General features: G+C 37.6%; 1 protein-coding gene across 1 annotated transcript in view; it reads left to right on the top strand.

Annotated features, from left to right (window-relative positions):
* The first annotated feature begins 840 nt into the window (after positions 1-840).
* Positions 841-21,184, top strand: part of Kul (Kuzbanian-like) — an 87,656-nt gene continuing 67,312 nt past the window's right edge. The window contains exons 1-2 of the mRNA XM_087346784.1: positions 841-1,145; positions 12,160-12,301. Coding sequence (XP_087202910.1) covers positions 1,049-1,145; positions 12,160-12,301 — 239 coding nt within the window. The 5' untranslated portion in view covers positions 841-1,048. The remainder of the gene's footprint in view (positions 1,146-12,159; positions 12,302-21,184) is intronic.

Below are 21,184 nucleotides of genomic sequence, written 5' to 3' on the forward strand. Positions count from 1 at the left end.
GAATACTGTGTATTATTACAAATATAAATTCTGTATGTACAATTTAAGAGTTCCTTTGTGTGATATTGAATATACATTGTCACTGATGTGCACTTTATTCCACTTTATACGTGTGGCCCAAGGCAACACTTCATGTCGTCCCATTAAGTGAGTAATTTACAACTGGAGGCAAACACCCAAGAATCCACATTTAAGTTTTCAGGATATCTGACTAACTTTTACATGATTCATGAAATTTTCTGCTGGTGCAGAGAGTTCAAAGTTTCATCAAACTCTGGTGGCTCGTGGAAAGTGCAAGACCAAGATGTAGATGGCAGAATAATGTGAAAAGTTTAGATGAGTGTATAAGGTATGAGGAAATTAGATTTCACTGGTTCAGGATAAGGCAAAGAGATGGCATTGCTTAAACTCTGAAAACTCAGTTTCTTTTGTATATAAAAAGTAAATTCATTCCAATACAATATTCAGTGCAGCACTTTTAAAGTCCTACAGGTTATTTTCATTTGATAACAGCATAATTGGCACACCAAACTGTTTTGTTTCTCATATTGTTTGTAGTCAGTAGCGCACGTTCGCCGTTTGTTAATTCCACTTTTACGTAAAAAATGAAAGTAACTTCCATTATGAGCAGGCTCATTCACATGAGAAGCTTTTGGAACGTAGTTAGAAGTATCTTCAATAGATGGTACTGATAGCAACGCATGTCTATGTCTGACATCTACAGAGTGTTAATATAAATTATTAAATGTGTATTTGTAGTTCTACTATTGCATAATAGATAACGCACTAATAGTTTGTTTATTACTGCCATCTGCTGAATGTTTTCATCGATCGACGTACGTGTCTAGTTGTCAAAGAGCAGAAGAAGCGGAACGTTGTAGTGTTCTGGAGGAAGTGAAAGGATGGAAATGTGTGACAGCTGACAGTGTTTTTCAATCCATGCTCGGCGGTATTCGAAATACTTTTTATGGTGATCATTGCTGTGTTTGGATGAACATCAAATTGTTACAGTGGTATGACGTAAGATAATGTGAGTATCCTACCAACAATGTTGGTTCCTGGAGCGACATTAGTGGCGACGGTCATCGTAGTACACCTGGCTTTGATAGCGTTCGGCTCACCGCTGATGTCACCTCTCGGACAAGGTAAATGCAACCTTTGTAACATACATTCTTTTCTTTCGATAATTTTAGTATTGTTTTGTTTGTCAGTTCCATTACATGATGGAGAGGTTATGAACACCGGAAGTGACGAATGTTATTAATAAACTAATTCGAATATTTACAGTTATATACGTAGACTGTGATGGCCTCTTGCTTGCAGGGTTTATTTGTAATCGGGATATCATATTGTTGCCATAATTTGGCATTGGCATAAACTAACTCAGAAGATAGAAAGCAGCATGTTGATAGCTATTCAACTAAAACACAACAACTGAGAAACCACAGTGTTTCTCATGACCATAGAAAGAAAGTCACTTCTACGTTGTTAAAGTATGAGATTCAGTTAACGTCGTGTGTTACCAAGGAGATGATCCATTTCGTATAATACTTCAGAAGTTTTTCGTTACCGATTTTCTCATTTTACATATATTGTAGTGTTCTTTGAGGTTTATTCCTTATTTTTGAAACAAGTAGGTGAAATGTTGGGGCTATATAATTTATGCGCGACAGAATACGCCATGTTGTAATTTTATGGGCAGTTAAAGTGTATAGTTTTAAAAGTTTCTAGCGACGATACCTTATAATCTGTGAAAGTGGTTGTATCTTGAACTTGTCCATAATATCATATTCAATAAAATTACAACGTTTCGGAAGATGGATCTTCTTCCCTTGTCAGGTAAGAAAAGGTTGTAATTTTATTGAAATATAGACGATTGACAAAGTTCCAAATAACACTTTTACATAACATTTACTTTCAGAACATCTTGTTTTCAAGTACCATAGCTAGAACTGTGTAATGAAAGTATTTTTTATACAGGAAATTGGTTTAGTCTAAACAACTAGGCCTCATTTTTTGATTGGATAGTCACAATGTCTTATGTTTAACGTAGTTAATTTATGTTTGCTTTGTCGTATGGAATATCGACTTCTCCGTGCGTGTTTTTAATATTGAAAAGACACTCAGACCCACACAAAATACAAATCAACTGATACATATTTATATCAATAAACATACAGACTGGTCACACACAGAAAAGAATTATGGTTCAGCAAACAGCCCCTGGGGCCTCTGTCGGTCGTCTGGCTATTTAATAAGTCACGAAAAGAACCAACCAACTTCGTCCTAAAAACAAAAAAAACTGAAGAGACTTTAAGCATCCGAACACCGGGTAGAGAGAGACCGACGAACCAGTCCCCGTATAAGACAGCAAAACAGAATAATACGAAGGTGAGGTTAGAACAGGGTGATACAAAGGAAAGGTAGAAAAGTACAGGGTGGGACAAAGGTAACTTCACTTTTTATTTATTTAGTGTTCTGTCTGACGACAGGTCCATATGAACAGGATCCTTTCATCCTTTTCTCGGACTGGGACCTGTTCATATACGTTCTTGGCAGATGATCCAGAAGTGGTTTGCCATTGCCTTCTTCTGTGTGTGAATGGAGTAATTGTTGGGATGCCACGGAGGAAAACTCCGTGTTGCCTAGACCACGGCCTTGCCCAACACAAGTTATAAATTCGGGCACCGCCGGGAATCGAACCCGAGACCCCCAGGATTACAAGGCCAGCGTTCTAACCGCTAGACCACCTCATCTTATTATTATTTAGTGTTCTGTCTGACGACAGGTCCATATGAACAGGATCCTTCCATCCTTTTCTCGGACTGGGACCTGTTCATATACGTACTTGGCAGATGATCCAGAAGTGGTTTGCCATTGCCTTCTTCTGTGTGTGAATGGAGTAATTGTTGGGATGCCACGGAGGAAAACTCCGTGTTGCCTAGACCACGGCCTTGCCCAACACAAGTTATAAATTCGGGCACCGCCGGGAATCGAACCCGAGACCCCCAGGATTACAAGGCCAGCGTTCTAACCGCTAGACCACTTCACAATATGGATCATTAATGTACTCTGGTCTTCTGTGTGGTACTCCTTAAATTCGTTTTAGCGCCACACAATTTTGCAGAGAATCAGTAATCCGTTGACAACAGATGTCATGCAGATTTTGATGGCAACACTTCGGGCACGCGAGTGCTCTCGTGTGACGTACGCTTGAACATTCATCATTAAACCGAAAAGACATCATGCCCTTACCCTCACGTGGTTTAAATTTTTTACCCTTTAAAGCCTGCTGGCAACTAAATGAACCATCTGCTTGAAGATTCAGTAAAGTTCCATTTTGTATTTAGCTGTAGGGTTCGTATGGCTCTCAGTATTAACAGGAATAATTTCCATAAACAGAGTAAAGAAGTAGATCTTTTGTAATGGTGAGGTGTGGTGTTTTCTTTGCGGTACGGACTGAATTCATTAATATTAAGAGCTTTAGCTTCAAACTGATGTGGGTTATACAGGGTGAGTCAGAAGTATGTTTACAAACTTCGTGTGCGTGTTCCAGGATCAAAAGTAAGAAAAAAATGTTCCTATGAACATGGGGTCGCAAATGTTTCATTGTCGAAATAATAGCCAAAAATTAGTTTCAATGAACTGGCTTCATGTCAAAGTGAATCCAGCTTCCAGCAAAGATTTTCAATTAAAGTTTGGGCAGGAATTGTTGGCGACATGCTTCGATCGCGTCTAAGAGGACTTTCATATCGGTGATTCTTAAGAAGACACTTGCCACGTCTCCCTGAAGATGTACCACTGAATACAAGAAGACAAATGTGGTTTATGCACGACAGAGCCCCAGAGCACTTCTCCCATCGCGTCAGAGATCATCTCAATGAACAGTTCGCTCAGCGATGGATTGGGCGTGGTGGCCACCGAGGTCTCCGGACCTGACTCCATTGGACTTTTATCTGTGGGGGTCACTTGAAGTCCGTCGTTTGTGCAACACCCATAACCAATGATGGGAACGTGTGCAGAATGCATGCCGGATGATTCGAGGAAACCCTGGAGTGTACGAACGAATCCGTGAGTCTCGTGGAGGAACAACCTTTGAGCATCTGTAATAAAGAAACATCCCTGTCCTTATACTTGGAAATAAGGACATACATTGAAAAATATCTTTGGCTATTATTTCGAAAAACCCCACGTTATTAGGAATATTTTTCCTTATTTTTGATCCTGGAACACGCACACAAAGTTTGTAAACATACTTCTGACTCACCCTGTATATGTTATATATATATATATATATATATATATATATATATATATATATGTATATACACGGACGGACTGAATTATTTAATACTTAGACGAGCCTTAATGACAAGCTCCCTTCTCAAAACTCACTACCAAGTACTGAAGTAAAAAGTTTGAAGGAGAAAATTTGATTAAATACGGTTACAGGGAACGTATTCCTGCCTTTTAATGTACTTTTATACCAAAGTAACAAGTAATGGCTGTAGAAAGAGTTGGTAAGATATAACGTGGACGTTTTAGTGGCATGTTCAAATCCATGCGCCATGTAGAGTTGTTTCTCTAGCCCCACAAAATGGATTATTCTCAATATTTTGTGAGCGATTTGGGTACCAAAATAGCAGTTCTATATTACAGAACCCTGCTGAGTTCACGGTTAATGGATCTGTTCTGTTTGTTTGTTTGTCGTCAGTCTTTCGACTGGTGTGATGTGGTCCTCCATTTTCGTCTATCCTGCGCCAATCTCTTCATTTCCACATATTTTTTACAGCCCACATCCTCAAAAATCTGCGTCAGATATTCCAATCTTTGTCTCCCCTTCAACTGTTCCTTCCATTACCAAATTAACCAATCCTGTTCCAACATATGTTTCGGCTGAATCACATGTCTTAAAGTATTTAATCCTGTTTACAAAAGTTTATTACTGATGTTTTATGTTCATTGAATTTCCTTGTACGTTACGTGATCTCAACTGGACGTTATTCAATAATTTCAAAGCCTTAAAAGATTTTATCTTATTTTATCGATTGTTATTGTCAGTTACTGGATGTTCCAAGGCTTTGACACGAGGAAGTGTACTGAGCCTGATGATGGTTAGATCGTAACCTAATCGAATTGCTCAGAAAATATTACGTAAAAAAACTTATCTGAAAAGGATTAAGGGATTGGATTCAGCTGGCACAGATGTGCGAAGTGGCCCTAACCTAGACGTCCTCGCCAGGATAGCTGGGATGTTATGATGGTAATTACGAGTCTCTGCCGAGTCATCGTCAGTCTGCCCAGACGAATTCTTCCTCGTCCAAATCTTTACGTTTTACCCCTGTAGTGGACTGGAAAGTTATACAATAGATCTTACGGAGTTGACTTAACTTGGTCGGGTCAGGGCGGTAAGAGCGTGGCCTACGCACTTCTGTATCGGAGCATCGGTTTTTCCACGTTGCGTCTTTTATGTCTGATGTTGGTGAAGATCCGGATGATGGCGTCTGACCCACGGCAGAGGGGTTGACATTCACCAAACGCATTTTGAAGTGGGGGGAGGGGGGGCTTCGGCCGGGCTCCTGCCTTTTGTGCGCTTTTTGAATCGAAACTCACTGGCTTGTCAGATCACCACCTGTCAAGTTCCTCTCCGGGGCTGTCGGTTGCCATGGAAATGCTTCATTTCAAATGAAAACTGGCGTATTGTAGTATTAATCCGCAGCCACAAACCGCTCTCAACGTCGTGTACCTTCCAGTTCAGATGATCAATTGTGCTGGGGCCTGCCTGCTGTATTTTGCCTCACGTGAACGCTTCGTACGGAGATAATCGCCCTGATGATGGAGGCAGCAAGGACCTCTGAAACGCCGTAAACTTATACCAGACTACAGGCGCAACAACCCAGAAGACAGCCATGAAAACCTCAAATCCTTCCATGAAAGTTGTGTGGCGAATTTCGATTTGTGTCTGTCCAGTTACTTTGTCAGTTTCTGACTGAAAGACCGAGATTCCATTATCAGCAGCGGTTTTATCCCTGCCACCACGCCCAAGCCAACGCCTGGTTACACAGAGGCACTTGTATACCGAGTAGCGAGGATAAATCTGCCGGAGCGTGACCCCGTCTAACCCGGTGCTGAGCGGGGTACATTTTATCTCAAATTAGGATGAAATAATGACAAATTTTAGTTGGAATATTGAAGTGGATCTTGAATAAATTGCCCTTGTGAGGGGTTGCCACGGTTCAGAGCGCTCAGATTGGATCCCTGGCATGGAACATGGTACAGGAGTGTACATCACTGTCATAAGACGCATCCTTGAAATATAATTATTCGTTTCCACCTCTCCTAGGCATTGCATGAAGCCTCGTCTCTCAGGGATTCCCGAACAAAATTCTATTTACATTTCTCGGGAACTTCCGTGTTGTACGTGTTGCATAAATATGAGGGAACTATCTTCATCTGACTTATTTGCCGAGTAGGTTCAAGACTCGTGGAAATTAATTATTTAATAACTTTTATAAATTCTGTGTTACGTCACTTCGAAGTGTTCTCAGGTCAGTCTTAAACAAGAAGGCCTAATTCTAACTCCCAAACACATCAACGTATGTACTTATTGTTTTATATCAGTGGTATTCAACCTGGGGTACGCGAAGACATCTTAAGGGGTACGTGAAATTTAAAAAAAATATTATTTTATGATAAACACTGAATAATCAGTAATGTAATTTGTTTAATTTATTTTAGATGTAGATTATATACTACGTATAACTTGAATTATACACCAACAACTTTGGGGGTACAAAGTTGAAGAGAAATTATACCTGGGGGTACGCGAAGACATCTTAAGGGGTACGTGAAATTTAAAAAAAATATTATTTTATGATAAACACTGAATAATCAGTAATGTAATTTGTTTAATTTATTTTAGATGTAGATTATATACTACGTATAACTTGAATTATACACCAACAACTTTGGGGGTACAAAGTTGAAGAGAAATTATACCTGGGGGTACGCGAAGACATCTTAAGGGGTACGTGAAATTTAAAAAAAATATTATTTTATGATAAACACTGAATAATCAGTAATGTAATTTGTTTAATTTATTTTAGATGTAGATTATATACTACGTATAACTTGAATTATACACCAACAACTTTGGGGGTACAAAGTTGAAGAGAAATTATACCTGGGGGTACGCGAAGACATCTTAAGGGGTACGTGAAATTTAAAAAAAATATTATTTTATGATAAACACTGAATAATCAGTAATGTAATTTGTTTAATTTATTTTAGATGTAGATTATATACTACGTATAACTTGAATTATACACCAACAACTTTGGGGGTACAAAGTTGAAGAGAAATTATACCTGGGGGTACGCGAAGACATCTTAAGGGGTACGTGAAATTTAAAAAAAATATTATTTTATGATAAACACTGAATAATCAGTAATGTAATTTGTTTAATTTATTTTAGATGTAGATTATATACTACGTATAACTTGAATTATACACCAACAACTTTGGGGGTACAAAGTTGAAGAGAAATTATACCTGGGGGTACGCGAAGACATCTTAGGGGGTAAGTGAAATTTAAAAAAAAAAAATTCATGATAAACACTGAATAATCAGTAATGTAATTTATTTAATTTATTTTAGATGTAGATTATATACTATGTATAACTTGAATTATACACCAACAACTTTGGGGGTACAAAGTTGAAGAGAAATGATACCTGGGGGTACGCGAAGACATCTTAGGGGGTAAGTGAAATTTAAAAAAAAAAAATTCATGATAAACACTGAATAATCAGTAATGTAATTTATTTAATTTATTTTAGATGTAGATTATATACTACGTATAACTTGAATTATACACCCAACAACTTTGGGGGTACAAAGTTGAAGAGAAATTATACCTGGGGGTACGCGAAGACATCTTAGGGGGTAAGTGAAATTTAAAAAAAAAAAAAATTCATGATAAACACTGAATAATCAGTAATGTAATTTATTTAATTTATTTTAGATGTAGATTATATACTATGTATAACTTGAATTATACACCAACAACTTTGGGGGTACAAAGTTGAAGAGAAATTATACCTGGGGGTACGCGAAGACATCTTAGGGGGTAAGTGAAATTTAAAAAAAAAAAAATTCATGATAAACACTGAATAATCAGTAATGTAATTTATTTAATTTATTTTAGATGTAGATTATATAATATGTATAACTTGAATTATACACCAACAACTTTGGGGGTACAAAGTTGAAGAGAAATTATATCTGGGGGTACGCGAACAAAAAAAAAGTTGAATACCACTGTTTTATATGACTTAAATCGTAGTGTTTGGAAAATGGGAAAAACCATGATTCTCCGCTCTTAATGTCGGAATCTTCAACTGCTTCTAAAAATTCGTTTATTTTTTTTCCCCGTCAGTAAGACTTTTATACTTTCTAATTCATAAACCGCGTAACCAGCGTGCACTTAAGTGTCAGTCTCTAGGCTGAACTTCTGAATAGCCTTTGTTGTTGAAGAGGACGGGGTTTTGAAGCCACGTTCTTTTGTCTCTTGTGAACTGGTCCCGTGTGCCACTCACTTTGTTGCTTTGCATGCTTTGTTTTGTTTCATAGTCCCTCTTAGTATTTTAATCATTTAAAGCGATATTTCCATTACACACTAACGCAAACGAAGAAATAATCTCGAGACTTTCTACTTTGAAACGCACGATTTTTATTAAATAGCTATTGTCAGTTTTCTGCATACGTACTAGGACACAACAATTTATTTTAAGAGATTGAGGACTGAATCTGTGTCCGTTCTCAGATAAAAAGTGGGAATTTTGGTTTCGTGACCTCAGTCGCTGGACAGTTGCAGTAAATTATGTAAATGCAAGTCTCACGGCCTTGCCCAACACAAGTTATATATTCGGGCACCGCCGGGAATCGAACCCGAGACCCCAGGATTACAAGGCCAGCGTTCTAACCGCTAGACCACCTCATCTTATTATTATTTAGTGTTCTGTCTGACGACAGGTCCATATGAACAGGATCCTTCCATCCTTTTCTCTTCTCGGACTGGGACCTGTTCATATACGTTCTTGGCAGATGATCCAGAAGTGGTTTGCCATTGCCTTCTTCTGTGTGTGAATGGAGTAATTGTTGGGATGCCACGGAGGAAAACTCCGTGTTGCCTAGACCACGGCCTTGCCCAACACAAGTTATAAATTCGGGCACCGCCGGGAATCGAACCCGAGGCCAGCGTTCTAACCGCTAGACCACCGTGGCTATATCGTCGTTTAATAAGCCACGGACAAATTATTTATTATTCCGAATTTTTATTGGCCCGTAGGAAGTTTTCTGGTGTATTGGGATTGTCTTTAGCCGTTCAGTCATTGTTTGTAGTCCCATTTTAAATTATTTCTTTTCACTTTTCGTTAGTGCAAATAGCCAAATAATCTAAAATTCCTAGCGGTGTATCAACCAGAAAATCTATGGAATGTATTCTGATATTCCATATGTGATACAGCAGTTTGATAATTTGCATGGAAATAAAAGAGAAACCAGTTAATATTGCCTCAGTGCATTTTTGTCCCCTGTCGAATGCAAAATAATTTAATTTCACGGTCCCCTGGTTCGCATGCGAGTTATAATAACGATGTCTAATGATCCGATATTATTCGAATTGTGCACAAGATAATTGTTTGGAAACTGTACAATCGGGGTTCGAGAATACGGTACACACTTCGTAATGGAGTTTTGCGACATGAACTTGTTCATACTCTGAAAAATATTAAATATAAATTAAATATAATATATATCTTACTTCGTGACACTGAGGCGCATTTCTGTCTGTATTCTGATGAAATCATTTGGTTTCATGGCGTGTGCATCTGACGAAGGACTCGCTCTTGGAACCCATCATTATGTAACTTCTCGCGAGACTAATATCAGTGAACGTAGCGGTTATAATTTGTTTTGTCTACGTCACACGCCTGGATTTGTTGCGACACTAATGCAGCTGGTCTGTTGAGTTTGTGTGGTTCATCTCGCGCTTTGCCTGTGACACGAGAGGGTTGCATTCGGAATGTTTTGGCTATCAAATGTTTCAGAAGGGATGAATAAATAGTGTCACAGTCTTTGAAAATTGTTCGCAGGGCAAAGCCTCATAATTTTAATCGTGCACCTTAGTCCGTTTTTATGTTTAAATAAAGTAGGAGATTCGCAGGGCATGTAGCACGGATGAGGGAATAATTTTTTGGTTGAAAACCTGGTATATTAAATTTCTCTTATCGTGGTTATTTAAAGTCGGGTCTACGTGACGTATACAGTTGTGTCAGCGTTGTTAAATTAAGAGCAGTGTAATTTACGTTTTGGTCTCTGAAGAATATCTTTTGGTTATGACTGATGATTGATTATAGCCTATTTAAAAATATTATCCCCGTATTTACCTGGAGAATCTGATGAAAATCGCAGGTCGCAGATATGATAGCTAATTTCAAATGCGAGATTCATATCAATTTATTAAAAAGTAGCGGCAACCACTCACCATGCCTTTTATAAGAGCTGGTGATTCTGGAGATGTTAACCACCTCGACACGTTGGCTATGAATGAAAATTTGGGCAGACAAATTAAATTTTTGGCTAGTCATGCAGATGTTTGAAAGACCTAGGTGTAGATGGAATGATCTTAAATAGGGCGTAAGAGTGTCGATTTGATTTGTGTGGCTCAGAACACGTGTAGTGGCGAGTTATTATGATTCCAGTAAACAACTTTCGATGCAGGAAATAAGGAGAGGGGGATTCTTGGCCAGCTATGACACTGTCAGCGTTCCACGAATGAATCTAATCTCATGGAATTAACTTAGTTCAGTTGCACCTAACAGAGATAAAGTAAATGTTGAAGAGAAAAATATTCAGTTATGAGGAGATTAGCAGTTCTCTTTCTTTTCTTTTCGTTTCCTTTTCTTTTCTTTTCTTCTCTTCTGTTTTCTTTTCTTCTCTTTTCTTCTCTTTTCTTCTCTTTTCTTTTCTTTTCTTCACTTTTCTTTTCTTTTCTTTTCTTCTCTTCTGTTTTCTTTTCTTCTCTTTTCTTTTCTTTTCTTCTCTTTTCTTTTCTTCTCTTTTATTTTCTTTTCTTTTCTTTTCTTCTCTTCTGTTTTCTTTTCTTCTCTTTTCTTTTCTTTTCTTCTCTTTTCTTTTCTTCTCTTTTCTTTTCTTTTCTTTTCTTCTCTTTTCTTTTCTTCTCTTCTGTTTTCTTTTCTTCTCTTCTCTTCTCTTTTCTTCTCTTTTCTTTTCTTCTCTTTTCTTTTCTTTTCTTTTCTTCTCTTTTCTTCTCTTCTCTTCTCTTCTCTTGTCTTCTCCAAATATACATATGTCTTATCCCTTTGAATTCAACCTGATATTTATCATCTACAGTTGCTATGACGCTGTTAAATCTAGGCCTACTAAGACATCTTACCCTGTAGAGAGAGAGGCCTACTCTATTCGTGGCTTATTGCGTATACATGACGGTATTTCTCATCAGTAATTAACGGTGTGTTCTTAGATGAAACTACATTACGAATACCCCCAGTAGTTGATAAGATGTTGCTAAATAAGCTAAGAAGTAGTTAGCGTTTACCATCATACTTTTGATTAAATCTCCAGTATTTGATACGCTGTCTCTAAACAAAATAATAACTCTTATTGTGTGCGTTTCAAGTAGTTGGCGTCATGATCCTCACTTGTTACTCAGTGTAAGAACCACTGTCAGTGAAGGTTCGGTTCTCAGGGCAGGCAGTATCGTCATGGTTACATTTCGGGCCTGGGTTGTGACGCCAGTTCCCGATCGGCGCCTGGCGTCTGACTACTTGCCAGCACTCTGTCGTCCTTATCGTCGTCGTAGCTGGCAGAAAATCTGTGCGACAGGATGTTCGCAGATGGGAAATAGAATGTTTTAGGATCTTACCATATCGATGGAAGATCTCGACGCAATTCTGTTTTAATTCCACTGCTTTACCCGGCACTGAGCTTGCCTGCGATTAATACAGAAATTCTGAACTGTAATATTATTAAAACGGCCGTAAAGTTGCATACTACCCGTTTGTCGTCCGCGTTTTTCCAATGTCGCAGGCCTGGTATTGAACGAGTTTATGCGACATTTTTCATTTATTGCTGCAGGCCTGGTGTTGAACGAGTTCATCCGACACTTTGAGCCGGCCGTGTACGACCGTGACGCTCTGAGGACGGAACACAAACGTCTTCGTCGTGACGTCAGTTCCGCCGCGGCGCCCCTTCGCCTTCAGATCAAAGCCAACAGCAGGTAGGTGCTTGTTGATGTTCGCTACTGCTCGAGTATGTTTTGTAAGTTATTGAATTGCATTCATTAAGATGATGTATTGTTTTTATGCAATCGTGAATGTCGCTGATTAGTGCTGGTATTTAAATTTTAACAAATTACTTCATTTGGACAAATGTCAACCCAGAAGGCACGTCACAAGAGTGGAAATTAGACGTATTGGTGACGAACTATTAAAGCAGTTATTTCGGTCATAATTGATTTATTCCTGTGATTTTGCAGTCTTATGTTGACTTCCATTATAACAAGATTTGATACCTTCCTGCTTTGTAGTCTGCAGATCTAGAATTATATTCTGGTTTGAGTGAGTGTTTGGCCCCGTCATTGAGAGTATTATTCGCGTATTCAATCTTCAGTTGAACATGTAAATTTCTCTGTGCAGTTCGCCGATAATCTAACAGTGAATCCAGGTCTTTAGAGCGACAGCATTACAAGTAAAATTCCTCCAATTTTGTATAAAACGAGGTTTGACGTTAACACCAAATAAAAAATGTGGCGTAATTTCGATGCTTGTCAGGAAATATCTGCCTGTTATATTTATTACATATAAATTATAATTGATTACAGTGATTGAATAGAAAACCTGTACTTAACATATTCTTTTTACGTTAGCTTTGACGAGTTCGGCGTCAGTTGAAAGACGTGTTTTCCACGCTGTCCGTTCTCTGACTAGCGCTGTGGGATGATTTTTATGAAATTTCTGGCCGAGAATCCGTTGTTTCTGGAATTTCTTCTGAAGCATACACGAGAGACAACATAAGTGATTTAATGGTTCGTGGAAAGAAATATGTGCGGGCTTCTAAACCGGAATCGAATTTTACTTAAGTGGCCCCGGAAGACTAGTAAATCTTATATGAACGCAGTTGCCATCAACCCGAGACCATAGTTAGAAATCATGTCACGTGCTTTGTAGAAGCCTTACTGATTCACCGAACTGCGCAGTCGCAGTTCTGTAACACGGCCTACTGTCGTCCTTTTTTTCCTTTCGTGTACATTAGCGTCAGACGCTAATGGAATTTTGGATACCTTCAGTAAAGCCTGAGTCTGAGATCTGGCCTTGAACATCCCACGCGTTTCTCTGACGCATTATTTATGTTGGAGGACGTTTCGGGTGTCAAAATAGTTGAGCGGTTGTGTACATAACGTGGCCTAGCGCTCACGGGAGGTAATGAAGACTTTGTCTCACCAAATGACGAACGTTTTCTTGGTTTGATTGAACTCACTGCTAAGTTTGATCCATTTCTGGCCGACTATATGCAACATTATGGAAACACAAGCAGTGGGCATATGAAGGGATTGTTAAAAGAATATGTGACAGACTTGTCCGTTGAGGTCCTTAATAGTATTCATATTGATTCCAGTGAAGAAATCCACACAAGAAGAGAAGTTGGATAAAATGAAGAAATAAGAATTTGTATTCATGTTAGAATTTTGAAGTCGTCTATTAAATCAGTTCCATAAAACCAGCAAGTCTCGACAGGATTTACAGATACCCTTTAGTACGTGTGCCAAACGTTTTTAAAGCACTCCTCCATTTCTTGGAAGAAATCCGAAAAAACTTTTGACGACATTGGACATAAAACAAAATGAACTGTTTAATGTAGACCACAAAAAGTGATGATACTTTGAAAGTAATAAGAAAAGGAAATTATCGGTTATGGCAATGAACCTAACGCTCATGAAATTTTTCTTCAAGAGACAAATTTCAAGTAAAATTCTTCATACCTAATATGGATGCGTTAGAAAATAATTTGAAGAGATTATATATAGAAATTTTGTTAACAATTATTTTGTTTTTGGTTTATTGTGCGTGGATGCTTTAAGAAAACTTGGGATATTACCGCTAGTTTTGGCTGCCAATTTATGTTCGTCTCTTACTCAGGCGTTCAAATCTCCACTGGCTTCCATTCTCTGTTTGTGTTGTGGCGTTAACTCGTATCCATTATGTTCGTAGGAAAGCAATTTTCTCATGCAACCCTGCAAGTGCTTTTGTTGAAAGACAAAATTGTAAATGAGGCCGGGTGTTTTGTACGCATTTTAGGTTTCTTTCTTTAGCCCTTGTCATGTTTTTTTAACGTTTCTAATTTTATTTAAATGAATTAGGTCTTCCTGAAATTTGTTTTATTGTTCAATGAATTTAATATTGCTTGCTACCTTGTGTCAGCTGTTGTTACAGAAGTGACTTGGTTCTGTCTTTCCTAGAATTCTAAACGTCTAGCGGAGAAGTTAATGTAATTAAGTGTATAGAACTTTTGCTTACGTAGGCGGTAATTAAATTGGGCACGTCTTATTTCGATGGTGAAAACTTTCTGGTTGTCGAAACCTTCGCTGTTCACATCTGGAGCTTCAGCGCCAGCCATGTTTTATCTATTTGTCGCCGGAAATCAGTTTAAATGTCAAGGCCCATGAAAGTGAAATCAGAAATGCGGATCTGGTTTTCAGAGGAGCAGATAGTAATATTACAAATCTCCCACTTCGAATACCGGTCAGGACACCCGCTGTCAACTTTTCTTGTTCCTCCTATGAAATGCAGGTGTATTATTTTTTTTCAGAGTAGACCTCGGCCATGGCCTACCTCAGCCTCCCTAACAGATCATAAATAAACCAAGAAACAATGATTTTAAAAAAAGATCATCGCGTAGCATTGAGTATAATGTTTTACGAAGTGGACTGTAGATACTGTTGCCAACTTATGAAACGTGGACATTGTGGGCTAACGTCCAGTCAACTCGAAGCTGCTGTGACTCACCCAGTGACTCAGCTGCGATTGCTGGCCGAGACTTGAGGTCACATGAGTTTCGTGCATCTGGTACTAACTGGTGACTTATAACAAATACATGACGAGTGGCGACAAATGGAAAGTTAAAACAGAAAGATTTACGAAACGGCAAAATGAGTCTAGGAGAAGACAGACGTCGAAATTGATAAAAAGAAACAAAACCGAGAGAGAGAGAGAGGGGAATAGAAAGAAAGAAAGAAAGAAAGAAAGAAAGAAGAGGTTGCTGTGTTCCTTGGTTTGAGGTTTGCGATTTTGCGAGCATTAGGAATTTCATAATCGTGGAGAATCTGCGTCCTGCGTGAATTTGTTTAATGACGACTCCTACCGTGCCCTGATCCCCGATCAGACGCGCCGCCACGACAGACAGGTCACGTGATTCACCCAGCCGTTAAAGATCGCCCACACAAACGAACACTTGTCCACACCGATGAGGACTCCTGTTTGCGTCAGATGGCCTTGCGTTTAATGCCATGTCGAAAGTTTGGTGAATGTTTCTCTCCTGGTAGAAGGCAGCGTGAAGGCTGTGGAAGTTTGGCTGAGAAAACCTGCGCAGATCCACGGCTTCATAGCTGCAGTGTACGACCTTTTGTCGTAAACGCGTGCTGCTCGCGGAACAGACGGATTGCCTTCTTTGTACGTGAAATTTGCTGATTTGCGTAGGATGAATATGTACTTCAGGCGGACGATGGAGAAAGTCTTGAGCTGCGTTGCCAATTTCAACTGGATATTTCTAATATATCCGAGAAAATCTGTTGTTGTTGTTGTTGTTGGCTGCCATTTATTTTAAAGTATATATTTTATTCATGACTGCAAGATATTCGTTTTTACAGGAGAATTTTTATTTTTTTGAAATGCTTTGTGATTGCAGTTTTAATTTAGTGTGTATCTTTATACCACTCCTAATTGACCGATACTGCATAATTTCAGATGATCTCTTAATGAGTCTAATACTTTCTGTAAAACATAATATCATCCTTAGTTCTCGGATGTTTCAGGAATAGAAGGCGGTGAGAGACAAAGACAACTATTTTTTCTTTTAATCACAGCAAACTCCGAAATCATCCAAAAATATTAAGATAATGTAATTGCGTCATATTGTGAATATTATATCAATTATTTATATATAAGGAACATGAATGATATTTTATTATCTTAATTATAAGAAATTTTAAATAAAATTATATTGTGATCAGACGGATTAAAAATAAATAATTGACAAAAATATTAACACAGTCACTACGTTAATCTTGCAGACACATCTTTCTCGATCTTATATCATAAGGCCGACTGTCGATTGTTATCTAGCGATACATTTTTATATCTCGTATGATCTGGAGTGAACTAATATTTAAAATAAGGCCGTCTGTCTTCTGATTCGACTCTTTTGTAAGCAGGTGTGCGTTAATCGTCAAGAATTATGGAAAAACTCTACGTACCGCAAGTGAGAAGTTCACGGACCTATTGCAAAATGACTATAAATATTTTGATTTTTTTTTGTATTATAGCTTGTGTATCTTGTTTCTTACACGAATTATGAATCTTTCAATAGACATACCTGAGGTTATGTTAATTTAAAACAGAGGTTTAAAAAAATTATCACCGACGAGAATATAAATGATCACCAACCAACAAACACTTGTCTGTTTTATAAATAGATTTCGAACTAAATATTGTTAACGAGATAAATTCTACGACCAAAGGCCATACATCGTGTCTGAGAGAAAAGAAATTTGAGGATAATATTAAAATTGATCTTAAAATTATGTGTGAAAATATTGTCTGAATTCATCTGACTCAGGGTACAGACTAGTAATGGACTAAAATATATAATATAATTCAGGTCTATACACAAACTTTATTTACAGATGTTAAAATTTAAAATTTGCGCTATTCATGGTATGTTATTGTGTTCTTACTTTTACAAATATACAACAATATTCCAAACTTATTTACATATAAATAAATAACTCATATGCTAATTAATTTATTCACAGAATAATGGAAAACAAACATAAGATACATAAAATAAGAAGATCAACAGAACACATACTATAATAATTTACAAAACAGATGAATAAATTGAAAAACTTGCATTGTAATATAAAGTAGTTTTAAAGGAAAAACCTGAAGATGATGCTACGCATCGAAACATGTAGTAAATGAAGGCGCAGTATTGTAACATCGTAGTAACGATGAATAGCGCAGATTTTAAATTTTAACATCTGTAAATAAAGTTTGTGTATAGACCTGAATTATATTATATATTTTAATTATAAAACACAAACATGACGCATTTAAACTATAAATAGTAATGGACTGTTATGAACACGTAAATTAACTCCGGGCCAGAGTATTTTGAATAGCTTAACTAAAATCAGGGACTGTGCTGCATGGAGTTAATTTAGTTCAGACCCAAGAGAGTTTAATTACCTTTTGTTAATGTTTCATTCACTCGTGTAATTCAACGATCAAATATAAATATGCTCATTAAATGCGTAAGCAGCTAATGATATGTAATTTTGGTATCTTCGCGTCAGAGATATTGGCACCCCTGCCAATTGCAGCTGATTCTATAATCTGTGCTGCGTTATTAGTATTATTAATGCGTGTTTCAGATTCGCTGACGTGAGAACAGATGACTGTCGAATGCATTATTTATTGACGAATTGTTGATGATGTTTCCGGAATTCACACGTTTTGGTAATAATAAATTTCGAATGCGATGGTTTTATAAAATGGAGAGACAGAGATAAAGACACGTCTCGTTTGTATTCAGACAGTGTCTTTAATCGAAACAGAGTATTTTACGTACTCGGATGAGGCACTCGTGGTCTGCTTGAGGACACTGGTCTCAGTTACTTGACAGGCTCGAGGAAATTGCTGTGGTTTTATTAACTTTCGTATGTTGGCAGCATGTGGGAACCAGATGACCTTGTTGGGGGTCTGATCAAGGAAACTAGTTTTGTTAGCCGAGGATGAAGGTGACGTCACCATCTCCAGAGGCCTTGGTGGCCGTTCGTGACGCCACATTGTTTAAGGCTACAGTAGAATTACTTACGTATATAAATTGCAGACTCACTTAAGAAATCTCGTACTGCACGAGAATTTGAAGTTTTTGTCTCAGCTAATTTCAGTTAACAATTTGCGTGTTCTGGGATCTGCGTTCTTTACGTTCCCTTTTTTTTTATGTGGATCGCTCGAATTCATGACGTTTTATTCAAATGTTATTATTATTTATTTGACTGCAAATGGGTTTTTACCCGGTGGCAGTGGTCCTACAATAAGACACAAAACAATAAGACACAACAAAACATAAGACAACAAAAACAATAAGAAACAACAGAACAATGAGACAGAACAAAACAATAAGACACAAAAAAAAACATAAGACAACAAAAACAATAAGAAACAACAGAATAATGAGACAGAACAAAACAATAAGACACAAAAAAAACATAAGACAACAAAAACAATAAGAAACAACAGAACAATGAGACAGAACAAAACAATAAGACACAAAAAAACATAAGACAACAAAAACAATAAGAAACAACAGAACAATGAGACAGAACAAAACAATAAGACACAAAAAAAACATAAGACAACAAAAACAATAAGAAACAACAGAACAATGAGACAGAACAAAACAATAACAATATTTCACTGATCTTATTACCACATTCATTACGCTGGTATATGAATTTTGATATTCTGATTCTTCCTAAACCGGTGCCCCGATTTGAACTCTGGCTTCCCTGTTGTAGATGGGAGAACAATATTAAAATGAATCCTAATATAAATAGGATTGGAACGTGTGATAGTGTTAACTAGACTGAGGTGTTTTGTGTTCGGGTGAATTGACAGGGTCTTGTGAAGACAGTAATCAACACGTCAGTGAATTTCTTGTCTACCTAAAGGACTTCGAGCTTCTCAAGGAGGACTGTGCTCCATTGAGTTAAATATTCAGAGGAATGATAGGGTTCATTTATAGGATCCTAATTATTTGTGTTGTGATAGTAACGCTCCAGGAATGCAAGTTACTCGATTCGAATGTCGGTCTGGTTACGTTCTTCGTTCTACTCAGTTTACAGTACGTCACGGTCTCTTCCCTCCAAATCCTCACCAGTTTGTAACAAGTGACGTGTTTTTCTCGCCGACATATTTGAGTAAAATATATGCGTAATTTTTCTGAGACAGTTGTAAACGAATAAATGCCTTTAGAATGTGACATAGACTAATGGAATTTATAATAAAATATTTATTTTAAAAAACATTTTTAATATTATCCGCTCATCTACACTTTTTTATTTTAAAACGTATTATAAATAAGCTCCGATTTTAATTCTGTGTCCTTGGTTGTGCCCCAATCAACTGTAGTTCGTACGATATTTGCAGCAACAATTTGTGTTCAACATCCGTTTTTATAATTGACGGTGGACCGTGCGTCTGTAGGATGAAGTGTGACCCAGCTCCAGGAAAGCGAATTACAGCTCTGCTCCTGAGTATTTCGCCCACGTAGTGGCTATTACCTCAATGTATGCGTACATTAATCATGCAGAAGACTTCTAAATGGATCCTCCGCTGTGAAGACTCACGGGAAAATCCACTTTCTGTTTCTTTAGTAACCGTGATATTTCTGAATCTGAATTGGACAGAGGAAGTAATTGTAACAGGAGGTCTGTCCTACGAGCTTGTTACGATGGGATGTTTTACGAATGAATCAGCCTCGACACTTAAAGTACACTATGAATCGATTATCGTTAAGGGACGGGTTACGGGGCTGTGAAAATCCGTTTGTAGTTTTCCACGTCAGTATGCCACGTGTGGTAGCCATATTGTAGGACGCCTGATGGAGATAGTCAGTTTATACTATTAAATCCGGCGAGTTGCGTCGCTTGAAAAATTCTAAATTTTCAGGAACCCATGTAAACTCTTTGGTCCTGGCTTAGTATGCCTAAAATATTTATGTAGGACTTGAGGTTTTCACGGCGGTGAGTCTGATAGAAGTTTACCGACGTTTCAGAGGTCCTTCCTTCCTCCATCATCAGGGCAATGAGTACTCATTAAGGCTCGACAACCCAGAAGCGAGCCTCTTCTGAAAGATTTAATTTTAAGGGGATTGGTGGGGCATATAGTACGCATGGGAGGTTGAGAAATGCATACAAAATTTCAGTCGGTAATTCTAAAAGGGGGGGGGGGGTCCAGTTGGAAGACCGAGACCTGGAAATGTTATAGTAAAAGAGATGTTGATACGATATCTGGACGGGCTTTTGTTAACACGGCAGTGAACCTCCATGTCCCATGAATGGCTGGGAATTTCTTTAGCAGCTGAGCGACAAATAGATTCTCAAGATGGGTTCTGTTGTATGAAGTTAGTTTTTTTTAAAGAATTTTGTGGTAAATGTCGAAAACCATCCTTCATTACTGTTTACAATAGTCATGAAACCCTTGTAATTTATTCGAATTTATGGGTGTATAGCCCATTATTCAAGTTTTTTAAACAAATATTTTCAACTATAGCGAATAGGTTGAGGTTTCTTGAACTTCGATAAGCAATTGACTTTAATCACGTGGTTATGAACAGAATTAGCATAATGGAAAAGAGACCATGTCAAATAATAAGTGTAAATTTGTCTTAATTTGGGCGTTATAAGAGTTTAACTTCTGATTATGCTAACTTACATTCTGATATTTCGTATCATAAAGGTTCATCACCGTCAGTACAAAATCTTACTTTGTAACCAATTAGAAAAGAGTCCATTTCTGATCTGTTTACTTGATTTAGGGGGATATGCTTCTTGCTGCTTCATTGAACCTTCGATATATATTGTTTTAGACAGATAATTAGTAGGTTAAGTGGATTATATTAATTATTTATATAAATAATTCATTGGAAATGCTTGGAATTCTGGGAAACCTTATAGTCTGGGACAGCTGTGAAGTTAAAAAATATTGTTGGTCTATAAACAGAATAACATACGTAATAGACGTTTTATATTAATTCATATATGTAACAGAAATCAAATTAGTCTTGTCGTCACATCGTATCCTAGTTTAAATGTAAAGGA

This window comes from Zootermopsis nevadensis, unplaced genomic scaffold, assembly GCF_977971745.1.
Source record: "Zootermopsis nevadensis isolate Lab colony 2312 unplaced genomic scaffold, Znev_1.0 Znev_ptg000010l, whole genome shotgun sequence".
NCBI classification, from domain to species: domain Eukaryota; kingdom Metazoa; phylum Arthropoda; class Insecta; order Blattodea; family Termopsidae; genus Zootermopsis; species Zootermopsis nevadensis.